Source organism: Emys orbicularis, chromosome 1 (genome assembly GCF_028017835.1).
Source record: "Emys orbicularis isolate rEmyOrb1 chromosome 1, rEmyOrb1.hap1, whole genome shotgun sequence".
In the NCBI taxonomy this organism is placed as follows: domain Eukaryota; kingdom Metazoa; phylum Chordata; order Testudines; family Emydidae; genus Emys; species Emys orbicularis.
The window spans coordinates 267,155,965-267,181,931 of record NC_088683.1 but is presented as its reverse complement, the minus strand read 5'-3'; the positions used below and the strand labels follow the sequence as shown (position 1 = coordinate 267,181,931).

At 40.6% G+C, this 25,967-nt stretch overlaps 1 protein-coding gene across 2 annotated transcripts in view; it reads right to left on the bottom strand.

Annotated features, from left to right (window-relative positions):
* The window catches only part of NALCN (sodium leak channel, non-selective), a 369,797-nt gene that overhangs the window by 30,537 nt on the left and 313,293 nt on the right, over positions 1-25,967 (bottom strand). For both annotated transcript variants that reach the window (XM_065410363.1, XM_065410371.1), the window contains 9 exons: positions 17,502-17,603; positions 17,017-17,086; positions 15,749-15,840; positions 15,452-15,574; positions 13,783-13,839; positions 13,081-13,201; positions 12,848-12,979; positions 9,314-9,481; positions 7,353-7,457 (listed from right to left, as the gene is read on the bottom strand). In XM_065410363.1, the coding sequence (XP_065266435.1) occupies positions 7,353-7,457; positions 9,314-9,481; positions 12,848-12,979; positions 13,081-13,201; positions 13,783-13,839; positions 15,452-15,574; positions 15,749-15,840; positions 17,017-17,086; positions 17,502-17,603 (970 nt within the window). The remainder of the gene's footprint in view (positions 1-7,352; positions 7,458-9,313; positions 9,482-12,847; positions 12,980-13,080; positions 13,202-13,782; positions 13,840-15,451; positions 15,575-15,748; positions 15,841-17,016; positions 17,087-17,501; positions 17,604-25,967) is intronic.

Sequence of the window (25,967 nt, the reverse complement as noted above, 5' to 3'; positions counted from 1 at the left end):
CATTGGTGCTCCATTGTAGGTGAGTGTAGAGCAGTGCCCCTAGATGGAAGGCTGAGCTTCAGAGAGACATCTACTAAGGAGGATAGAACAGTGGTCCTAGTAGGGCATCTGATGCTGCATAATGTTGACTAAATGTGTCCGTGGGTGCCCATGTGGCTGCCTTACAAATGCCTGTAATCGGCATGTTATTTAGAAAAGCTATCGAGGTGGACAGCGAGCGAATGGAATGCGTACGAGTTCCAGGTGAGAACTGAAGTTTGTGTCATTGGTAGCAAAGGTGGATGCATTCTGAGACCCATTTTGACAGATGTTGTTTGGATACGACCAATCCCTTTGATCTTTCATCTATAGAGAAGAATAAGTGTGATGACTGTCAAGGTAAAAGGCTAGTGCTTGTCTGCCATCCAAGGTGTCATAGCTTCATGCTTTTTGCCACGTGGTTTAGGAAAGGTGGATAGGTTGATTTACATGGAAAGAGGATGGTACCTTGGGTAAAAACTTCAGGTGTGGTTGTAACATGACTTTATCTTTGTAAAAGATTGTGTATGTGGGGTATACCATGAGGGCACCTATTTCTCCTACCCATTGGGCAGATATGATGGATACAAGAAAGACCATTTTCATGGATAGATGCATATAGGAGCAGGTCGCCATAGGTTCAAATGGAGAGCTGGTGAGATAGGCTGAGATCCCAAGGAGGGTCTTGTACCTCAGGGTAAAGATTCTGTAGGAACCCTTAAGGAATTTTTTGTCATTGGATGGTTGAATACTAAATTACCTTCTATCTTGGAGTGGAATGCAATAATGGCAGCCAGATGTACATGAACAGAGCTTGCGAATAGCCCTGATCTTTTTAGCTGTAGGGTGTAGTCCAAGATGAGTGGTAAAGGAGCGCTCATTGCTGAGACATGTTTGGTGTCACACCAAGTTCAGAATCTTTTCCACGTATGTAGGTAAGTATAATGTATTGTCGAACACTGGCTATTTAAAAGAATCTCTTATATCTGTTCTGAACAGGTCATCTCTGTATTCTGGAACAATGAAGAAGCCATGCCTTCAGATGGAAAAATTCTAGATTTGGGTGAAGAATCTGACCTGCATCCTGTGAGAGGAGGTGTGGCGTCAACATGGTGATAGGTGGACAGACCACCAGGCATAAGAGGTAAGGATACCATATTTGTCATGGTCATGTTGGGGCTATGAGAATGACTCTGGATCGTTCCACTTTTACCTTGGGAAGCACTTTGAATAGTAGGGGAAGAGGTGGAAAGGCATAGAGAAGAGGTGCATCCCATGAAATGAGGAAGGTGTCCCCCAGAGTTTGGTGACCTAGACCCTCTCTTGAGCAGAATGGTGGGCATCTGGCATTCTTGGGTGTGGCGAACAGATCTATGTTGGGGAATCCCCTGCGGATGAATATATGCTGTAGGGTTCTTGTGTCTATCTCCCACTTGTGTTCTTGTGAGAATTTCCTGCTCAGTGAGTCTGCCGTGGTATTCTGGTGTCCAGGAAGGTATGCGGCTGAGATATTGATGTCATGCTGGATGCACCACATCCACAATTTTAGTGCTTCTGTACACAGGGATTGAGACCTCACTCCTGTCTGTTGATATAAAACATGTAGGCGATGTTGTCTATCATTACTCTTACTGTCTGTTGTCTGATTATTGATAGAAAGTGTAGGCATGTGTTGCGGACTACATGTAATTCTAGGAGGTTGATGTTTAACATGGACTCTGATGGGGATCACTTGCCCTGTACCGTGTGGGTCTGTTGATGTGCTTCCCAACTTAGTAGGGAGGCGTTGATCATAAGTATCAAGGACAGTGGTGATTGGAGGAAGGGATCCCCCATGCAGACATTCTGAGTTGTGTCCACCAGTCTAATGAGTCCTTGACCTTCAGTGATATCGAGAGCAGTTTATTCAGCCTGTGTCTGTGGGGTATGTATGCTGTTCGTGGCCATCCCTGGAAGCAATGCATATGTAATCTGGAGTGTTTTACCACGAATGTGGTCGCTGCCATATGACTGAGCAACTGTAGGCAAGTTCTGGCAGAGATCTAGGGTGACCAGATGTCCCGATTTTATAGGGACAGACCCGATATTTGGGGCTTTTTCTTATATAGGCTCCTATTACCCACCACCCCTGTCCCAATTTTTCACATTTGCTGTCTGGTCACTCTATGGAGATCTGTGGGCTGGGCCTCATGATGGAAATGAGACTGACTATTGTGGAAAATCTGTGATCTGGGAGGAAGGCTCTGGCCTCTATAGCATCTAGTTGGGACCTAATAAACTCTAGCTGTTGTACTGGTGTCAGTTGATTTTTGTATATTTATCTGGAGGCTGAGTTTCAAGAAAAGGTCCATCCTTTTTGTTATGACTTGGAGCGTATCGCCCCTGGATGGAGCCTTGATGAGGCAGTCATCTAGGTATGGGAATATTATAACCCCTTGTTTGCAGAGTGGTGCCGCCACCACTTCCAGGACTTTGGAAAATACTCTGGGTGCCATAGGGAGGCCAAAACACTCTTTACTGAAAATGGTCGGACCCCAGAACAAATCTGAGGAACCTCCTGTGGAAAGGGTGTATGGTCATATGGAAGTACGTGTCTTGGAGGTTGAGGGCCAAGAACTAGCTCCCCCCTGTTCCAGTGCTGGGATTATTGTGGATAGTGTGACCATCTTGAACTGCTGTAGTTTGACAACACTGCTGAGGTTTCCCCAAGTCTAGCATTCACCTCCACTGTCGGATTTCTTTTGGATTAGAAAATAGGGGGAATAAAAGTCTTTCCTGCTGAGTTGGAATGGCACCAGGTCTACGGCTCCCAGTCACAGAAGATGGTTTATTTCTTTTCATAGACGGTGCTCATGAGAATGTTCCCTGAAGAGGGACAGGATGGGGTGGGCAGGAAAGAGAGGAATGAAATCGAATACCCGTTGCTGATGATTTCCAGTACCCACTTGTTGGAGGTGACTTGCTGTCATGTCAGGTAAAACAGAGTCAAATGGCTGCCAAACTGATGGAGTAATTTGGATGGCTGCAGCATCTGGACCATGGGGAGACATCTCAGGGCCTCGACCAAATTTTCAAAATTATTGTTTGGAGGCAGATGCGTGGGACATGCAGATGCCTGGGACATAACCGCCTGTGTTGATGTCTGTGTACATTTGGGAGGAGGTCTTTGTCACCTATGTTGTGGATCATAATGCCGTTGAAGGGTGAAATATGGAGGGTGAGATCTTGGGGTAGGTTGATATCTATGCTGTCTTCTCTTCTGCAGTGGTGTATAGACGCTGAGTGAACGGAGTGTTGCTCTCCCAGATGATAAAAAAGAGCAATTCCAAGCACTAGTGACAGAAGGACCACTCCTGGCATGCATGGCGCTACAAACCTCTCTGGATGCTGCGGATATGGTGGCCCAGTCCATTGTGACTTCTGTGGTAATGAGACGAGCCCTATGGCTTCACCTCTCAGGGCTCCCCTGACAGGTCTCCCCAGGAAGATCTCCCGTTTGAAGGATCTAAACTTTTTGCTGAGCGCACTGAGCCCCTTGGAATAGTTCATATGGTTATATTTGGATAAAAGTGCCTTGTAGTTAGCGATTTGTCCTTATTGGTGCCGAGTGACAGTATCCGCTTATGTGGTCCTGCTCACTTAGGGTCCTTAGATCTCTCAACAGTGCTGGTACCAGAGGTGCCTGGATGGTCAAAGGAGCTAGGTCTCACCCCAGAAGATGTTGAGGCTATCGACCTCACGGGGGATGCATTTCTTTGGTGGGTGAGCTCGGTGCCCATTTCTTCTCATCTTGATGAAAGTGTGTAGATTTTCTTTTAGTGGTGCGCAGTGAGTGGGAGTTGGCAGATGACAGTGTTGATGGTGACTGCTGCAGAGGAAAGGTATCGGGGCTAGGGTCTGAGGCAGGTCACAATGAGCTCTTCATTAGTAAAAGTTTTAGTTTCAATTCATGGTCCTTTCTGTACCATGCCTTCAATTTGAGGCAGAGGGTGCACTTTTGTGACACGTGCCCCTCACCCAAACAGCGTATATACTGTGAGTTACTGTCGTTCACAGGGAGGGCCGCACGACAGGAGAGGCACCTCTTAAACTTGGGAGATCCAGGCATAACCCCGAGCAGGGAGAACTTCCCTGTAAGGAAGGGCATAGAAAAATGAAATCTATGCTACTCTAAAGAATAATGGGGAGAAAGAGGAAAGGATTTTTTTTAATAAGGGGAAATGGAAAGAAAAAAATATAAAGGAAACAAGTATTACCTTAGAACTTTCAATGGAAGCGCTAATATTATTAAGGCACAACAGGCATATAAAGGGCTTGGCTAGGGATCCCATCCCAGAACAAGGGCGGTTGAGAAGGAAATGAGGGCAGCTGGACCGCACAGCGCTTTATAGCCGTCGCTCACGGTATGAGATGGGGAAGAGTGCATGTGCGGCCCAACAGGCACTGCTACTGAAGATCTCCATTTCCAGGCGCAAGGGACACCTACAATGGAGCACCCATAGGGACAATACTCGAAGAAAAGCTGTAATATACTGGAGACATCCATTCCAGCATCATGACCAGAAAAGATTCATGACAACCAAATGAGAAACTGTCCCCAGGGATTCTATCACACATCACAGGTCCCTATATGTGGGGAAGGGACTTTGGAAGCTTTACTCCGTGTTGTGTGGCTATCCAGTTAGTTCAGATATGATCAACAATATTATGGGGGAAATCCTGGCCCAAATGACGTTAACTGGAGTTTTGACATTGACTTCAATGGGGCAAAGATTTCACCCTATGTTCTTTACTATGGCCCTGGTCCTGCACTGGTGGACCTTTTGCTGATGCAGAGGCCCACTGAACTTAGCTGGGCTCCGTGCCTATACAGGGGCTGTCCATATGGAGCAAGTTGCAAGATTAGGGCCTATCCTGCTTTGATGCTGTGATTTAAAGAATTCCCAGTACACTGACTATAACTGGTTTGGAAACACTGGCTTCCCGTTATGAATTAACACTGTAGGCACAATTTTTTGCCCCGAATTCATTGCACCTGCAATTACTGCTTCTTAGACATCTAAGTGATCCCAACTGTTTTCTCAATCAGTGAAAGTGAAAAAAGGGAGGTCATATGAAGCCTGGGTTAAGAATTTGGCTATGAAGCTGGATGCCGTGTTTGTGCCCTTACTGTACTGTCTAATTTAAGACTCAGTTATGTGACTTTGGCACAGCTCTGCATTGTCCTCGAGGGTGTCTGCAGGAGAAATTTTGTCTCAGTGAAGCTCATTCCGTCACTGAGCAATCTGGTAAGGATGTGCACCACTCCTTGGGATAGGGCAGTCTGCTTCTCCTGGTCCAATAGGTCCATCTTCCTGGTAAGGTGGCAAGTAGCCCCATTGCCTTGTCTCCTTTAAGACAATCTGTACCTCCAATAGTGCAAGGAGGAGATAGTTCCTGTGCTGTCCCAAGTGCAGAGACTACATTTCTGACAGGCCCCTGTAGAAGCACAAGGGGGCGTAGAGGAGGAGGCTTCCTGCACATCTGTAAGGGCAAATCAGTATGGCCAAACTTTTCAAACATGGGGTCTTAAAATCAGGCTCCCAAGCCCATATTTAGGCTGCTAAGCAAAAACAATCTGATTTTTTATGGTGCTGAGCACCCCCACAGGTCTTATTGACCTCAGGAGAGATGGGGATGTTCCACACCTCTAAGAATCAAACCACTTTGCTTAGATGCACAAATAAGGCATTCAGGTTGGGTTTTCAAAAGTGCCTAAGTGACTTAAGAGCTCAAATCCAACTGACTTTCCAGGGGCAGTGGGATTTTTAAAGTGACTCTAGTCTTAGCCAAGGTCTACACTAGAAACTTACATTGGTATAACTACATCGCTCATGGGTGTGAAAAATCGACATCCCTGAGTGACGTAATTATATTGATCTATCCTGCGGTGTACACAGTGAGAATTCTCCCCTCAATATAGCTACCATCTTTTGGGGAGGTGGAGTAACTACACCGGAGGGCTTCTCCCATCAGTTGGTGTAGGTAGCATCTGCACTGAAGTGCTACAGTGGCATAGCTGCACCAGTGTAGCTGCACAACTGCAGCATTTTGTGTGACGACCTACCTTTAGGAGCACAAATCCTATGGAAAATCAGCAAGGCTTATAGAATCATAGAAACATAGGGTTGGAAGGGACCAGGAGAGGTCATCTAGTCCACCCCTCATGTTGAGGTAGGATCAAGTGCACCTGGACCACACCTGACAGATGTTTGTCCAACCTGTTCTTAAAAACCTCCAATGACAGGGATTCCATCTTTGGAAACCTATTTTGGAGATTAACTATCCTTCTAGTTAGAATCTTTTCCTCCTATCTAACCTAAATCTCCCTTGCTGCAGATTAAACCCATAACTTCTTCTCCTACCTTGAGTGGACATGCAGAACAACTGATCACTGTGCTTGTTACAATGCTCTTTCATATTTGAAGAATGTTATCAGGTCCTCCCTCAGTCTTCTTTTCACAAGATTAAACATGCCCAGTTTTTTTTAACTTTTCCTCATAGGTCAGGTTTTCTAAACGGTTTATCATTTCTGTTGCTCTCCTCTGGAGTCTCTCCAATTTGTACACATCTCTCCTAAAATGTGGCACCCAGAACTGGACACAGTACTCCAGCTGAGACCTCACCAGTGCCAAGTAGAATGGAATAATTACTTCTTGTGTGTTACATACAACACTCCTGTTAATACACCCCAGAAATGATATTACCTTTTTGGCACCTGCATCACATTGTTGGCTCATATTCAATTTGTGATCCACTATAACCCTCAGATCCTTTTCAGCAGTACTACCACCCATTTTGTAGTTGTACATTAGATTTTTCCTTCTTAAGTGTAGTACTTTACATTTGTCTTTACTGAATTTCATCTTATTTCAGACCAGTTCTCCAATTTGTCAAGATCATTTTTATGTTTCTAAGTCACTTGGGCACTTTTGAAAATCCCACCCTGTGGTGCCTAACTGTGGGTACCTAGGTCTGAAAATTTTGGCTTACGCTTCTTAGGACTGGGAGCACATCTTTCTCTACTGCATGCACTTTGCTAGATGCATTACTGGGGATCAACAGGTGATAATAGCTTATTTTCTGTTTTCAGCTTGAATTAAAAAAAAAACAATTTGTTCTAATTGTGCAAACGAATATAGAAATCCCCTCTCCCCCCCCTTTTCTGAATACATGAAATGCCACACAGTTTCTCTTTTTCATACTGAATGCTTGTTGTTTTTCCTACTTGTTTCCTCCATTGCCCAGAGAGGATGGAGTATACTAGTATTTTGAAATAGAAAAGCAGTTCTTACCCTTGCAATGATGTGTGGATCATTGCACTTGGCCAGTTTCCCAGCAAAAAGCTGAACTCCAAAGCTTGCAAAAACAAGCATTAATGTCAGCAAAAGAATGGACACCTGTGAAAGTGATGTAAATATAGTCAAACTTTTCTCCTATAGACTAGAGGTGAAGGGCTAGATCCTCCAGTGCAGTCCAAGAATGAGCCTTTGGTGGCATAATGCTGACCTAGAGGATTTTATGACAGGCACTCTCCCTGCTCCATTGAATTTTTAGCCAGTACACTTCCAACTTTGGCTGCACTGGAAGGTCTGGCTCCAAACTTTTAAACATGGGGTTCTCCCTAAACTTCTTTGTGTTATGAATTATAACTTATGCATTATGTGTTATGAATAACAATGCATCATTTTATAATAATGTCTCCATTGAAACTAATAAAAGTATTTTTTTAAGTTTTAAAACTTTTGTTACCATATCTTTTTGGCGATACCATTTCAGCAACTTGAAATATCATTGCATTCCATACTAATTTTGGCTTTTTCAATCAGACAAGCACTGGGTTTTTTTTCTTTGTAGATTTTCCTATGAAGCTTAAGCTATTGGCCTTTAGTGTAGGCACTGACCCAGCAATCACTGACACTCTTCTTATTGTTTGTATTATGGTAGCACCTCAAAGCACTACTCAGGGACCAGGACCTCACTGCAGTAGGTGCTGTACAAACACAGTTGCTTAACTTAGCTAAGCACGGGAAGACTCCTATTAACTTCAATGGGACTTCTCAGGTGCTTAAAGCTAAACACATGCTTAAGTGCTTTGCTAGATCAGGCCTTATTCATTAACATGTGCTGCCTCTGCTGGCTGTCTGGCTCTGTAACACTAGAGCAGCTACATGCAAGAGTCAGACATAAATGAATTAAAATGTTTACATCATAACAGGTTGTAACAGATATAAAGGAAGTTAAACACTGGCCTTAAACTAATGACCCTTGCCCCTTTATTAAGAGACTAGTTTGTGTATTATAATCAAACAATATACATGAATACATAACACAGTATAATAAATATATAAGATAAAATTGCAAGATTTTATTCCTAACCCTCATGCCCAGTCTAAAATCTTATCACACTCTCAAGGTCTTGAGACCTGATCCTGGAAAAAATTCTAGAACAAACAAACACACACCACTTGGGGGGAAGAGAGAGAAAGAGCAGTAATAATGGGTTCTGGGATCCCACCACTAAAACAGAGATTTGAACCTGGGTCTCCCGTATCCCACATAAGCGCTCGAACCACTGGGTTATTGGCTATCCTGAATAGGAGGTGTGTGTTTCTGTGTGTGGGGCTGGGGGGGGGTGTCAGTCTCTCTCATTTGTCCAAAAATTTTCAAAAAATCTTGGTTTTATCTCAATGAGGAATGAAACCAAATGCCAAAACTTCAAAAAAATGTCTGAGACAGAATTCTTGTTTTCCAGGCCACCCTACCCACCACCATTCCCAGAGCTGCAATCAGGGGCAGGATTCCCTCCAACTGTCTCAGAACAAGAACTGGGAGTGACAGAAACTTTCGTCTCTGCAAGTCTGAGTTTTCTTAGGTTTCTGTAGATCAGCCACGTAAGCAGCCTGTCTCTCATCCTCTTCCCCCAGCAGAAATTGCGTTATATCTCTCAATAATCCTGCTGTCTACATCAGTACTAAGATATGCTGAATAAACAAAGTCACTTGTGAAATAATTATTACTGCATCCTTATTAAATATGAATGAAAATAAGTGCACTTTATATTGGTAATTTCTTTTTTAACTTGTTACTTTTTAAACTCCAATGGTAAGTGTACAATGCATTTTCTCTGTGAGGTATAAACAGAGTGCAGCTGGTAAAAAAAAATAGTAAAAACCAAAGCTGAATTACAGAAATACATTTTACATCGTTACTCTCCATCTTGTTTTATCATAGGAACAAAATAACTGGCACATACCAAGAAGATTTCCTTGAAGCCACTAAACAGCTCTCGTACAACTTTCCTCATTTGCGGCACCAGTTTGAAAATGCGAAGGGGTCGGAGACATCGTAGTATCATTAAGAGCTGAGCTCCAGATTTAGCAGGAACATTCTGAGGCATCCAGCAAAGGAATATCAAACTTACCTGGGAGGGGGTGGGGATGGAGAAAGAATGAGCAATCCAGATTACAAAATATTATTTGACAAATTATGATAAAACAGAACATCAATCCAAACTTGTAAATATTCCTTAAAAGATTATAATTGTCCCCTTTTGGGTGTGCTTGTGGGAAAAGAAGGCATAGGGGGCTAGATTTTTAAAGGTATTTAAGTGCCTGAAGATGCAGATAGGCGCCTAGGGGGATTTCGGTGAGGGAGTCCCTAGTGGGAGTTAGGCATCTAGGCACTTTTGAAAATTCCACTAGGTACCTATCTGCATCTTTAGGAGCATATATATCATTAAAAACCTGAGCTAAAGAGCCTTGCTCAGGGGCACAATGTAATTCCTGCATTTTTCTGAACATGAGGATTATTCAAGTGTAAGGCAACTACTGGCACTAGCTTCTTCAAAGTGAGTGCCATACACACGTATACAAACATATACATATACAGTGAGTTATATATACAGAGATAAACAGACAGAGAAAGGTCATTCTTTATATTCAGGGAACATGCATATCTAGTTTATATAGTGTTAAAATGATTAATAGATATTATAACCATGGTATAGACATGAATAGCATGTATCATAGATACCATGTCTACAGAAGGTGCTATAGATGGTTATAAATAAGGCTAAAATTTTGTCACGGTTATTTTTAGTAAAAGTCACAGACAGATCACTGGCAACAAACAACAATTTACGGAGCCCGTGACCTGTGCACGACTTTTACTAAAAATAACCGTACAAGTTGCGGGGCAGAGGTGCACAGCCCCGGTTGCAGCCCCCTGGGGAAGTCACAGGACAGAGGCACACGGCCCAGGCTGCAGCCCCCTAGGCAGGGCAGGGGCGCATGGCCCCAGTTGCAGCTCCTGGTGAAAGCCCCTGGGGTAGGGGCTCACGGCCCCGGCTGCAGCCCGACACGGGGCAGGGACACAGGGTACCAGTTGCAGCCCCTGACGCGGGCAGGGGTGCATGGTCCCGGTTGCAGCCGCCAGCGGAAGCCATGGGGCAGGAGCGCATGGCCCCAGTTGCAGCCGCCGGTGGAAGCCATGGGGCAGGAGCGCATGGCCCCGGTTGCAGCCGCCGGTGGAAGCCATGGGGCAGGAGCGCATGGCCCTGGTTGCAGCCACCGGTGGAAGCCGCGAGGCAGGGGCACATGGCCCCAGCTGTAGCCCCCACCACAGGGCAGGGGAGCATAGTCCTGGCTCCAGCCCCAGCTGCAGCCTCGGCTCCAGCCCCAGCTTCAGCTGTTGACAGCTGAACTCCAAGAAGTCACGGAGGTCTGGTAAAGTCACGGAATCCGTGACTGCCATGACTAAATCGTAGCCTTAGTTATGAACCATGTTTATAAACAACGTATTATCTGCTGGACTCTATAACAATTTATAACAACTGATTAGCTATTTCTTAAAATGTCAGTTAATCATTTCTTAACTCTTTATAGAATATTTTATATATACTTTTTCTCACTCCATGCTCTGAGGTGTCCCTAAACCCCTGACTGCCAGAAGCTGGGACTGGACGATTGGGTGACCACATGTCCCGATTTTATAGGGACAGTCCCGATGTTCGGGGCTTTGTCCTATATAGGTATTTATTACCCCACACCCCTTGTTCCAATTTTTCACACTGACTATCTGGTCACCCTACTGGATGGCAGGGGATGGATCACTTGATAATAGCCTTGTTCTGCTCATTCCCTCTGAAGCATCTGGCACTGGCCACTGTCAGAAGACAGGATACTGGGCTAGATGGATCATTGGTCTGACCCAGTATTGTTGTTCTTAAGTTCTATATTCTTATTTATAAATGTATCCTTAATATAAAGTGTGACTTAGACAGGGGGATTACTTAGTTGTAGATGCGCAAGAAATGCAGGACCCAGCTGATTATTGCCAATATGATTAAAAGCAACAAAAAAAATTACTTGTGATTTTTAAAAAACTAAATAAAAAACAACAAACAACCAGTCTAGCAAAACAAAACGGATAAGCAGATGTTACTGAATTTCTCTGGTATCCTCTCAATATTCCAGGAATGTTTACAAGACCTAGACAAAACATGATTTTCCTCCAAACACACAAACAAAAAGAGGAATTTTGACAAACCAATGCTATTAGAAACTCTGAGTACAGATTGATCATGACAAATTATATGCAGCACATCTGGGATACAGACTAATCTCTCCAAGAGTTAATCAAACCCATCAAATTCATTTCATTTAGCAGCTCAGTTCAGACTGAAAAACCATTTTATATTGTACTGTATTAGTCACTGATTTCATTGTTTGTTTGTTTTTTGGGTATAATCTCTTATTATTAATATTTATTACTCATCTGTTGCCACTGGCGGGCACAGTGTTTTACAAAAAAAGGAAGGTAGAATTTAGAGCTGTTAAGAAAATAGTATTTCCATTGCATGAGAATGCTCACATTTTACAATTTGTTTTTCTTCTGAACCTAAACAAGAAACTGGAAATTTGAAACTTCCTGTAGAACAAACATTCCGATTTGGGACTATCAAAATGCGTTGCTTCAATAAGGTAAAAATGTTTCATTTTGATGTCGTAAAAACATTATAATACTATATAAGATTTTAAATACAATGTATACGTAAATATATATTAAAGATATTTTAAGTTAATATAAAAGTCAAAGCTAAAAGAATCAAATCTATACAGTTGAAATGAAACATTTTAGCTTATTGAAATGAAACATTTTGAAAAACAAAAGGAAAAAGTCAAAATAATTCATTTCAACTATTTCCCATTGAAAATTTAGTTAAAATCAACATATTTCTGCAAAAAGTTTCAATTTCAACACAACTGCCTTTTCTATTGAAGTGTTTTTGACCAGAGCTACTATAAGCAGCCAGGTCTGATTCAACCCTAATATCCATCATCTGGTAATGCCCTCTCTACAGAGGGGAATTGGGGGATGAGGTGGGAAGGCAAGGAATGAATGGTGAAGAGCCAGCTACACCAGCGGATTCCCCTGCATAAAAGGGATAGAGCAGGGTCCAGGATCTAGGATCTGGATCTAAAGATGGAAGGAAAGCAGGTCAGATGTATAAGATAAATAAATATATACACAGAGAGAAATTACCATGCAATGGGAAACCTACATGAATTTACCACAATTTGGGATGCAAGTCAATATTCAGATACCTAAGTACACAACTGCAGTTGTCAAGTTTGCATGTGAAACTGTGGTGACTGTGCTCAAATTACCCTCACAGTTCTGCATGATTTCATTTTTAAAAAACTGTCCCCAAATGTTTAATAAATACATATTCAGAAAGATGAAAATTAAAAATGTTACAAAAAAGTATTTAACTATCAAAACTTACAAGATATATAAATATATCCATGACTCCTCCAAAGTCCCTTATGACAGCTGTTGGTGTAAAAAACAAGCCATCTGCCATAATCTTCAGATTAAGCTCAATGCTCATGAATATTACAAAAACATATTCAGCAATCTGAAAATCAAAGCAGAGATCAATCATAATTTAGTAATAAGCAGTGGAGAAAAATAAGATGGTTGTGCTTTATTAAATGTGAGATGATTCAGTAATGTTACCTGGAGTGTTGGAGCACGCATAACTCTTCTAAAGGGGGATTCAAACATCATAGAAATGCAGGAGCATATAGTAACAATGATCATAACCCAGTCCAGGTAAGTAACCAATCCCAGCAAATCGCTGTCAAAAATATGCAAGGACAATCATTAAAGAGAAACTTAACCAGTGACATCAAATGTCTATTAAAAATACAGCCTAGCTAAAGTGTTTTCTGTGAAAAGTCAATTAACTCTAGAAGGTTTCAGAGTAGCAGCCGTGTTAGTCTGTATCTGCAAAAATAACAGGAGTACTTGTGGCACCTTAGAGACTAACAAATTTATTAGAGCATAAGCTTTCGTGGGCTACAACCCACTTCTTCGGATGCATATGCCACATATGCATATGCATCCGAAGAAGTGGGTTGTAGCCCACGAAAGCTTATGCTCTAATAAATTTGTTAGTCTCTAAGGTGCCACAAATACTCCTGTTATTTTAACTCTAGAAGGAGGCATTTGAAAAGTTTCAACATGTCAGAAATGCATAGTAAAACTAGAGAAGTAACAGAACAAATAAAGGTAACAAAACAATTCCCCTCCCCACAAACCCAAACAAACAAATAAAAAAACAAACACAGAAAAAGAGACATTTTAAGCCAAAAAGTATAATCCACATTGATATGCAAAACGCAGTCAAACAAATGAAATTACTTTTGCAATGCTTACTAGAGTTGATGGTATTTGGTATTTTTCACAGCTCCGGTAACAGGATCTGTTTTAGAACTATAAAAAGGAAATGAGATATTTAAAATTCAGCAATTTAAACTACATTTTAGTGGCCGTTATTATAATTGTAGTGTGCATGCATCACCTCAAAACAATTAACTGTCTAGCTTAATGCCTGACATGCATGACATATTCTATGACTTAATGCTCAAATGCTACTTTTTATAAAAAAGTTGTTTTAAGTTTTACTTACCCAATTTTTGTGACAGGTAATTTTAGTTCAAATTACCAATCAAAACAGTTAGCAGTAGTTTAATTTATGGCACAGCTCTGAGCAAGATAGCTCTAGACTGGCTTTTAAAAACTTTTAATTTAAAATGTAATTAAGTCTGAGTCCAGCTTCTACAATTAATAGCTTACTTTATTCAGTTTCGATTTTCTGAGCGAAACAACCCCCTGACAAACAACTTCATGTTTCAAAGAGTTTCCCTAAAAGCCCTTTCCTCTTGTATCACAATTCATTGGCCGGGTCCTCAGCTGGTGTAAAGTGGCTTCACTTTTTTGGTCCAATCTTCTTTAATTACTTAGTTCAATAATTTTCTCATTAATATTCACAGATACACCTCTACCCTGATATAACGCGACCCGATATAACACGAATTCGGATATAACGCGGTAAAGCAGTGCTCCGGGGGCGCGGGGCTGCGCACTCCGGTGGATCAAAGCAAGTTCGATATAACGCGGTTTCACCTATAATGTGGTAAGATTTTTTGGCTCCCGAGGACAGCGTTATATCGAGGTAGAGGTGTATTTCTCATCTAATTTCCTGACTCTTAAATCCACTGATATAAAAAGCTCCCAAGCCTAACAATCTTCAGCTATAAAACTCAAAATAACCTCTTCATAGTATCTTCTAAAACCCAGGTATGGACAAATTTCTGCTCCCAGTTACATGGTGTAAATCTGGTTGCCTTCAATGGCATCTGCACTGTGAAACTGAGAAGAGAGGAGCACATATACATACAGAAGAACCCAGTCATAGTGAACTTGGATGTAGGGAAACTCCGTTTGTAGTGAAGCAGAATGAAAGCCCCAAATTGTTTCAGTGCTTTTCACTGTGCACAATGAAATTCTGGTTATATGATCCCACTCTGAGAGGTGCTGAGAGGAGTGTAATGGGAATTAAGGTGCTCGGCACCTCTCAGGGCAAGGCCCATCATGAACATCTGCTTATAGTGATATTCTTCTGTTGTGCGGGAAGGTTTCACTTTAAGAGGATTCCATGTAGTAAACATATGCACATTACTTAGGATGAGCAGGCCTGACATCAACACGCATAGGTACCATTCTCTTCTCCATTTCTGTCCCCAATCTGCTCATTGGCTACTGTGACAGGCTGGCTCGTTGGGGCTTAAAGATGGCAGCTGAAGCTTCACCCCTTTCTTCCTACCTCGTGCCTGCAGCTTCCTTATCTCATCTCATGATCTTGGACTGTCTTCATGAGCTTATGTCTTTTGGTTTCTTTTTCTCCAGCAATGAGATTATATCACGGCTAGTTTAACTTCTAGCTGCTATGGGCTAGTTGCACATATTTTCCTTTCAAAATAAATAGACTAGCCCATAAAGGAAGTATTTGGCCAAACTCACTATTGAAAAGTAATACACTCACGCGTTAAAGCGAGCTCGCACAACCACTCGACAAAAGTTCCTGAATCTGTGTTCTCGACCAACTATGAAAAGTGGCTTATCAAAATATGGATGATTCTCTCGCAACTCCTCCTCTTGGACTTTCCTTTTAAAAAATAATACATAATATATTTAATGTTATGCAAAAGACATCCATCAAAAATATCCATTATCATTTTCTTTTTATTTCATTGCAGCTGTTAGATTTCTTTTTTTCCATCATACAATACCAACATTTCAAATTGAAAAGTGCGCTTTCAAACCTTTGGTTTGTAAATACCTTTTCATTTCAGCTTGTTCTTTTTTTTCCTGGATCATCTTGATCTCACTGTCTTCTCTCTGTGCGTTTCTGTATCTCACTGTATTAGAATGCTAGAGGCAAAACAATTACTAAAAATGTGTTTTTTCCTTTAAAGATGAAAGCAAGATACAGTATTTTACACTAAAGCATTCAAATTGTAAAGTCCTCACTTCTAAATGCACTATGAATCATGTAAGCCAAGCATACTGGATGGTATGTGCTACAACATATGCTTGGTTACTTTCAGTGAATCAAATTTTGATGTTAATTCCCCTGGTGCAACCCCAATGAATTCAACTTTATTACTTCATGAACTCTTCCTATCTTTATTGAACATCATCATAGTTGTTAAGGGCAAGATTGCGTTCACATAGGGGAATAGGAGGCATTAGGCTCTTCCTCAGTCTATTGAGCAGGCTGCATGTATTGCTGGTTCAAACACAGGGGGAGAACAATGTCTATATAACAGATGTGCAGGGAGTGGGTAGAGGGTGTCAGAACCGTCAGAGCCAGTGGAGATGAGCTGGTTCTAATGGGGAAGCAATCTGGTACCTGCTCAGACTCACAACTGCTTCCTTAGCTTGCCATGGTGCAGCTATGTGCTGACAGTTATTTCTGGCCCTAGGCAAAGTAATATAGTGGAAAAGCTGCACCCTTTATTTTTACTTATCCTTTACTTCAGTGCACATCTAGAAAAGAATATGAGAGCATAAGACTAGAGGGATTGAAAACTCCCATTTTGGTCTTGAAATTCTCCTTGGCAAAATCAGAGACTTCAGCAAAATTTCATTAAAAATTTCCAGAAGTGAAAATGTCATCGGTCTGTGAAAATATGCCACAGTGAAATTTGTTCCTGTTATACCTCTTCAAAACTGGTAGAAACGGCAAGGTTTTTATCCAATAAGTCTCACAAGGCTGATGATATTTTTTAAACTTTCGCTGGGGACATGCAAGGTAGGCTGCCCTGGATGGCAAAGTAGTGGACCAGTACTACCTGCAGCTTCAGCGAATTTGCTGTGTAAGCAAGTGTTTAAAAATAAGGAAATCTATCACGTGTGAATGTGGTGTTTATTCTGAAGATAATGTTAATGTTATTATCCTATTTGTTTTCTGATTTCCGAATAAGATCTCAAGCCACAGATTAGAAAGTGAATGTTATATAGGCATTAGACTTGTACAGTGATTGTACTGCATATTAATCTTTACTATATTCCAAAACTAAAACCATCATTTTTGTTTGGACTTACATCTTGAGTCAAGGTTTCAAGAGATTTTCCCCTGCTGATTCGCTGGCTGTTGGAACCATGTCTTAGTGACCTGAAACAATCAAAATCAATTTGATAGTAAATCTCAAGATCAAATCTTGACCTTTATATGATGGCCATTATAAAGCACTGCTCTCCAGATACAGTATCTCAAATTCTTATCATTTTTCCTTAGCTTACATGAGAAGCTTTTATGTTCTTCAATTGTCTTTAAGCTTATCTAACATAAACCAATTTCTTTTCCTTCTGATCTTTAAATTGATAGTTCTGCAGTCAGTGAAGGAAATGACATTTGAAATAAAAAGGCCTTTTCCCCATTTCATTATTGTTACGATCAAAAATGTACAATTTAGTTCTTTGTATGAGTCATTCCTGTTGTAGACGAGTTAGGTATTGTGCAAGTTTAACTCTATTCATTGAATTTATTTTAAGATTATTTTTAAAACACTTTTCCTGTCTGTGTTTACCTGCGCTCTTGCCGTATATGATGCTGGACACTAAGTATTGACCTTTCCTTTGCAGGTTGCCCCTCAAAGGATCCACTCAGCATGCGTTGTCTAGTGCAGGCCCTAAAAAGAAATATTGTGATTATGATAAACAATTGGAACTTCCACTGTAAGCAATTTTTTATAAAGTGAGACTAAATAATTGCATTGCTGGAAACAAACAGACATGCTGTTATTACTTTTGGCATGACACAACTGGCACATATAGTTTTGAGGGAATGCAAGGACACAGCTTCATAGAAAACAATATATAAGACAACAGAACAATAGTAAGGGCAACTCGTACTTCTCATTAAAAAGATGTTCATATTCCCAAAGCCAAATGAGATGCAAAGGTTCCTCATCCTGTCGTATAATCAATGACAGGGCCTTCTTTATGACCTCTCCTTGCTGGAACACCGTGCCTCATTTGTGGATCCCCTTTTTAGGATTTACTATAGCAAATGTGCTTCCCCCAGAGTCCATTCACATGTATGAATTGGGCCAATGACAAATCCATCACCCCAGTCCACTGGAAATAATCCAACTTTATTCTGTGAATGTTACTCATGCCATAACCTCCCATTAATTAATTATTAATTATTATTATTAATTATTATTATTATTATGGAAACTTTCAGCTACATGCTGGCTCTTCACAGGGCAATCACTTTGAAACCAAAAAGAATGGATTTATTTTTCATGTCTTTTAGACTGTAAGATCTTTGGGGCAAAGACTGCAATTTTCTATATGTTTGTACAGTGCTTAGCACAATGAGAACCCAATCTGATTGGCTTCTAGGTACAACTACTATATAATGGTGTAATAATAATACTAATGTTTATAAACAATATTATTATTCTTATTCTCCATAATGAATAGGAAATTCTACAAATACAGGCTCCAATTCAAGACAGCGCCCTTTTCAGGAAAGCACATTAGCATGTACTTAACTTTAAGTATGTGTTTATATCTTATAGCACACACTTAAGTGCTTTTCTATGACTGGCGACATAATATGGTTTAAATTTGACAAGGCTGGAAATCTACAGGAAGAAACAATCAGCAGCCGGGTGTGACAAAGGATTGTTCTGATATAGCTAGGGGAGACAAGGGACACCCTGAATCCTTCATTGAAGAGGCAAACTGACAGTGTTCTTGTCCCATGAAAAGAGGGTCTGCCTGTGAAGTACTGGTGAGCAATATTTCATTAGACATGATAATATCTTGTTATTTAAGTCTAGGATCTAGAATGCATGTTATGATTTTATTTTATATGTAACCATTTGTTTCCAATACTTCTACTTGCATCTCTATATTTAGTTAGACTTATACTCGATTTCACTATAAACAAATCTAAGTGCTATGAGTTAAGCAGAGCACTGGTGTGAAGTGAAAATAGTAAAGCTGGGCTGTACTGTTTCTTTGGAAGTAATACATCTGTGAACACTGAGTGTCCAGTGGACCAAGTGGCTGGACACTGCAGGAGATGCTCAGAGGGCTTCAGGGTTGGAGCATTCCTGTCTCTAATCTTCAGAGTAACAGTGAGGCCTGCAAGGCCTAGATGGGAGTGCTTGTGTTGCCTGCAGCCAGTGGAGTTGGGGAGCTGACCCATGACTGGCACGGACAAAGCTTCTCAATCCTAAGGGCAGGTGGTAGCGAGTTGCCTCACAATGTTGGGTACCCCTGGAAAGCGTCACAGAGCACTCCAACCTAATAGGAATGTGGGCATTTTTTTTGTACTGGCTGTAAATAAACATTTTTGGTCAAGAAAAAATAAAAGTTAGATTTAAAGAGAAGAGATGAATGCCTGATGTTGAAAGAAAGGATATTTATGCCAGGGGAATATTTGAAGAGGTCACATTTGTGAAAAAATCTTCACTTGCCAAGAACACTGCAACCCTGGATTAACACCCATGGATAATGCTTGATTTTATTTTTGTGTTACATCTTCTTCGTTGATATGAGTCACAAGTTGATATCGAGATTGTTCAACCATCTAACTGTTGCATCATCGAGGGTGGCAAGGTGTGGTAGTCCACCCTCTACTCTTCTAATTGTGCACTCCTCCACCACATGTTTGACTGTCTGCATCACTGCCCCACAGTCACACTGTCAAGATTGGCTAAGCCAAATTGTGGCACTGTGGCAGCCAGTCTGGCTGTTCCAGTCAGTAGTCTGTTAAACTCAATCCAGGATCTATGTGCAAGGCTGCCACCAGGTGGATGTAAGTTAGGACTTCTGAAATTCATCAGTGAAACAGATATAAACCAAATATAAATATTTCATAAAAGCAAGTTGAGTCTTGAAGGTGCAATTTCTCTATTTTCAGTCACTCTTGCCTCATATCTGATAACATATATGAGTATTATGAATGTGAGCCCTTTGTATACATCACACTATTCACTAACACTTTGCGCCTTTGAATACATGTTTACTCCCATTGTTTTAAATAACGTTGCACAATTACATATGGCAGGATGCGATCTCATGAAGGCAATTATTGCTTTATGGGGGATAACTTTTTTCTTTCCAATATTTCTGTGGATATCTGTTTTCACTCTTCTCTGTTGTTTTCCTTCTCTTGGTTTTAAGCAGATGGATGAAAGGAATGTGGATCCACTGAGAGATCTGTAATGCAAATTAAGCTTATAATGCCTGCCTATGTTTTCGTCACCCATTACACCAGAATCCCACTATTATACACTTATTATACACTTATTACAAGAACACATTAGATTACATTATACTGAATAGTCAGAAATATAATCGCATTTAAGAAAATTGCAGTATGTCTTGCAGTGCAATACAGTTTACAGTATCTCAGCCAATATCTGAATACAATGAATTTTAAAGCATTATGTGATATAGGATAATGTAATGTAATCATTTCAAGAGACGACAAAAATATTCTTTGAATAACTGTAATTTCTGTGTAAAAGAATAATCATTATTTTTGAGAAATGGATCCTATCTGACTCCATTAGAATGACACTAAGGTCTCTCAAAGCAGAGACAATAGTAGGTTTTGATGTGCAAGTTCTCTCCTATAACGGCTTCTCACTGAGATAATGGAACTGCTTGTATTTGTATCTTTCTGAATATGAATTACTGTGCTCTTAGGCACATGCATCTGTATTTTATTATCCAGAAATAATTGTTTCCTTACATCCACGTGTGACTTCCACATAAATGTTTTCACATGCTTGTACACAACTCATTTAGATACCCAGTTGCTTTGTGAGTGGAGAACACAATACCTTGCTGTACATAATAAAAGAGAACACCGCTTGCAACCAAAATACTAAATTCTTCCTGTGACTACATTCTTATGCCATATTATTAAGTGAATAATGAAGCCAATTAAATAAATACTATAAAGGAACAGATCTGGATAAAGGAGCAGACCCGTTGAAAGATTGTCAAGATTTTTAAAAAGTAAATGCCTAAAGTTTGGTTCCTAAGTCCACATTTAGGTGTCTACATAAGTTGTCTGATTTTCAAAAATGCTGACAGTCCAGCAGTCCCTGTTGAAATCAATGGAGAAATGATGCAATGCCAGCGCTACAGGACTGAGATCAAGTGACTTGAAATAGATAATGCAAATTGTCAGCAGCAATGTGCAGGGAAGCCTTTCCACACTCATAGCACCACAGATGATGTGACAAAGAGGACAGTTTTACAAGCTCCTTAGCTTGTTTACTAAACATCTCCTTACTTTTCTCTTCTGCCATCCTCTACTCTCTGGGAACGTTTGCCTTTATGAATCCTTAGCAAGTGCCAAAATGTGCCTGACCATTCTCCCAATTGCTAAGGGCCAGATTTTGTAAAGATATTTTAGGCACCTTAAATGGCAAATAGGCACCTTGTGGGATTTTCCAAAAGCACCTAGTTGCCGAACTCCCATTGATTTCAATTGATTTCAATGGGTGTGAGATGCCTAGGTACTGATGAACTGTCGAGGAACTGCCTGGTCTCTGATTCTGTAGGTCCTTTCTATAGGGCCCTCCTGGGCCCTGACTGGCTGCTTCCCCTGCAGCCACTCTAGCCTGCTTGGAGGACCTCTCCACTGCTCCTTTCTTGGGATGGGTGTGGCAGGACCCTGAGGTCTCAAGCAGGGAGCCTCTGGGCCTAGTCCACCCCATCACACTAGCTCTGTTAGATAACAGAGAGATTGCATGTTCATGTAATATGTAATGAGAGAGATAGGAAACGCTGGAGAAAGACAAGTAGAAACATGTCAAGCTGGTTGCAATGTTTACTCGCTATGCAAAGCTCTGGATGCAGTTTATCCCTTCCTTCTCAGCAAATGCAGCTTCATGTTGATCTCTATATGCACAAAGGAAATAAAGTATGTTTAATAAGAACAAATTACTAGTCAAGTTAGATGAAGAAATTACACTGAGCTTGGTTGCAAGACAAGATCCTACAGGGAATATTATATACCATACATTACCAGGAAAAAATTGATGGGGTCCAAAGTGATGAATGAAAGGGGCAGCAGCCCTTCACATTATTTCCTTCCCATTTTAAAATCCCTGAAAAATAAGCAAAACAGACAGTAATTCAGCTAAATACTCCACGCCACTTCAAGATGCTGAACAGTTTGTATGTATTTTATAATACTGTACCTTCCACTAACAGTATGAGGCCTCTTGCTTTGCGGAAGGTGGTGCTCTGTGTGATGACTTTATTGGGAGGTCTGCTTATGTTGCTGTATCACTGCAATTTGAGGCTTGTTTCATAAATGAACATCATTTAGTTGAACTGCGCCAGAGACCCTATCCACATTTTTACCTGTTGCATACAATTCTCCTGGTGAGTCCTTTGGACAGAATCTTTAACAGAACATGGCAATGCTCCACCAGTAAACCCAATACACAAAATACTATCATACTCATTCATTACTGATGATGATGATAAGTTCTCTCACTGAATCTTTCCATCGTGGCATCCATGCTTCCAATAAACTTTTGTTATGTTCCAGAAGAGCACGCACCAGATGGATCCCAGCATCCACTTCTGTTATTGCATTCACTATGGCACTGTTTGGACAGCAGGCCAAATGCACTTTGTTAACACAATCAAACAACACTACATTTCAGCTATTCAATTTGACTGTATTGTTGAAACAATTTGAATCTGACTGGTCAAGCAAAATGGATTATTAATGCAACTTGGATATAACATAAAGCTTTTCTTCCTGGGTCTCTCTTATATGATCAGATGTTTCTAAAAAGAAAAGACAGTAAACAGTAAACTCATCTTCTTCAGTGTCTATGCAATCTAGCCATCTAAAATGGCATATTTACATGCTCACCTCTTTAGCTATCTTGCATTCTGGTCTTCATTCTTGACCTGTTCATTCTTGACCTGTTGTCTAACCATTCTCTCCTAGCTGATGTGTGTCTGGGTATTTCCTTGGATTAAGGATGAGCCAGTCACAGAGCTTGCTTCATGATGATCCATTAAAAGTATGGAGCTCCCTTAGCACAACAAGTATAAAAAGGGGCAACATTTTCCAATGAGCAGATGCTAAGCAGCTCCTGAAATTCTTCATGTTTGACTTTGCTGGAGACTAGGTAGAATCCAGTGGCAGCCTTGGTTTCTAATGCTCTAAGAAGCTGATCATGACAGACATACCTGAGATTAGTCATATCAGTTGTTTAAAAAAATTACAGGTATCCAATTCTAAAATTTAACAAAAAAGGAATCACAGATTTAAAGGAGAAACCCTGATTGACTTAGGGTTGAACTTGTCTTAAGTGACCACTCAAGGGACCAACACAAATTGGTTGTTTAATGTGGAGGCTTTCTAATAAAGAAACAAACAAACTACTTACTATGTCTGAGGATACTCTGGGTTTGTGTCTTAAGACAGGAAGTTGCCTAATCAGGATGGCCCATTATAACAACCTATTGAGATAGTTTAATCAGAGGCTAGGTAAATATAAAGTAATGTCATAACCCTTTTAGAAAGAGTTAAGAACTTGTTTTTCATTCATTCTGATATGCATAAGAGATCACTGTGTTTTGAAGAATGCTTTTATAAGAGCAGTTAAATAATCTACCAGAATACCAGCAAACTAGTAAAACTGAATTTTTAATTCAAGCACTACAACATATTTTAATGACACACTCAAGACATAGTTTGAGACATAAGATAAATGTTCCTTATTCATTCAGCTGTTTATTCCAACTGAAAGCTTCACTTATGCATGAGATAGGCTATTCCCTCAGGCTCAGGAAATGTCAGAAAAGCTTTGTCTGGAATAGTGAATACATTGTTGTTTATACTTAGCACTAGTTTACAATTTAGCTCTAAAATTAATTATAATGTAATGCATATCAAAAGCTACTCAACCTAAAGTGGCTTATTTCCAAAACTGTCACAATTCATTACTTAATGATGACCTTTGAAGAAGTTGATTTTTTTGGCCAACAGTCCCTGAAACTTAGATGTTGCACTATGTAGATGATATGATATGCTGATGGGAAAATGACTCAGAATAGGCTGTACAGTAAACAGCCTCAGAGTTGGTCAGCTAACCTGTATCTGAACCAGAACCATGTTCTGCATTATTGACATAGGTAATCCGAATATTTTTATACAGCATCCAAAAATGTGCTAAGGCACTTTATAGGACCAATAAAAAGATGTGACATGGCCTGTGCCTCGTGAAGCTTGCAAACTATTATGTGATGGAATATGCATGTGTAGCAATAGGGGGTGATGAGGTGAGAAAGATAAGGCTCACTCACAGTGGTAAGATAACGTGGTTATATGTGTATATCTGGATGGTTCCAGTATATTTACGCAAACGATTGTAGGGAGAAGAAGATGGTGGCTGATAGAGTATTCCATTCTCAAGGTGTAGCATGTAATAGAGAGGGGAGTGGGGGAAGAAAACAAATGTGAGGAGAGTGGGGTCAAGGCTGGTGGTGCAGAGGGAGTGGGAGAAGCTCAACGGGAATGACTGATAATTATTATATAAAACATAACGGTGATGAATGATTCTGGGAATCAGACAGCTATTTAGCTGGCATCCATGATGCTGGGTCTGGTGGCAGACAGGCAATTTTCTTCATCCTTACAAAAGCTATTTTTCTAGACTTTGATGATTCCAGATGATAATTAATCCATAATTGATGCTTGATGTCATCTTCAATTCCATTTCATTTGGTCCCAAGTTCTGCCCTTGGAAGGGTATGTAGGGGTCCCATTGCCACCAATGGGAGCATTAAGTGATCAATCAAGAGATGCACAAAGATGGAATTCATCCCATTGTGTACAATTTGCACTCTTTCTTGTTTATGTTAAAATATTTAGAATTTGATAAAAAATATTCTTCAATAAGGGTGAGTAAGAAGGACAAAAAAGGCAGCACAAAGCATAAAGCAGCAAGAACAGAATTAAAAGTCTTTTTGTTAAAATAATTTGAGCAAACTGAAGTTGTTCCAGAGCATCTTTAATTTAGAGAAGCACTTATACCCACCTTCATCCATACAGACAACGATTAAAAGCCTTTTGATGGGAATCTTTAGAGAAGGGTAAACTTGAACTATTACTCAGTGTTTTAGGTACAAACATCACTTCTTTCACTGTCAGGTCTGTAATCTAGCTGAAATTCAAATGTCTCAGCTACTTTTATTAATGATAAAAACATAGTAGTAGTGATCAGTACAAAAAAACCCCATAATCTTCATGCCAGTTTGAGTTTCTCTGCTTCCTGTGAACAGTATGCTTGGGTTTAGCTGTGATATTTTATCACATTTCACACCCATCTTTTTTTTATTTTTTGCAAGATCCTTCTTCGAGGCTCCACTGTCATAAAAAAACTCATATTTAGTGACTTTCTGCACCAGCAAATCCATCCCTTATGTTGTGAAAATGCTTTCTTATGTTAGCACGTTAATACCGAAGCTGTGACACCTACGGCGGGCCCAGTAACTATAGTATAGAAATGGCATCATCAGAACCAGCAGAGTATGGAAACAGTTTGAGGCAGTTACTCATTGCCAAGAAAGCTACCTGTTCCTCTTGCTCAGAAGGAGGCTGCTTCTTTGTTAATGAATAAGCTACACTCTTGCCACTATTACTCCTCAAAGGCCCTATGCATCCTATGTTTGTGTGTAAAAGGCAGATGTGCCAGCAAACATTTTGCCCCAGTGACAGGATCCCCTTACCATCAAAACTTCCCCACAAGGGCTCCAAGGAAGTTTGACTCTGCAAATCTGGGTGGGTAAGCACCTGGTGGTGAATATAAATTAGGACTGCTTCTTCCTCTGTCCTGTGAAACTGTCCCTGAGGGGGGATTCCAGGTTCAAATGTTCTCAGGGAGCCTGTGGAAGCATAGATTCTGCAGATGCCATGCTCTGAAGGGACAAGTGGGAGCAGGCTACTAGCAAAGCAGAGACAAGGGGAATCTGTGTGGCTGTCCCTTGCA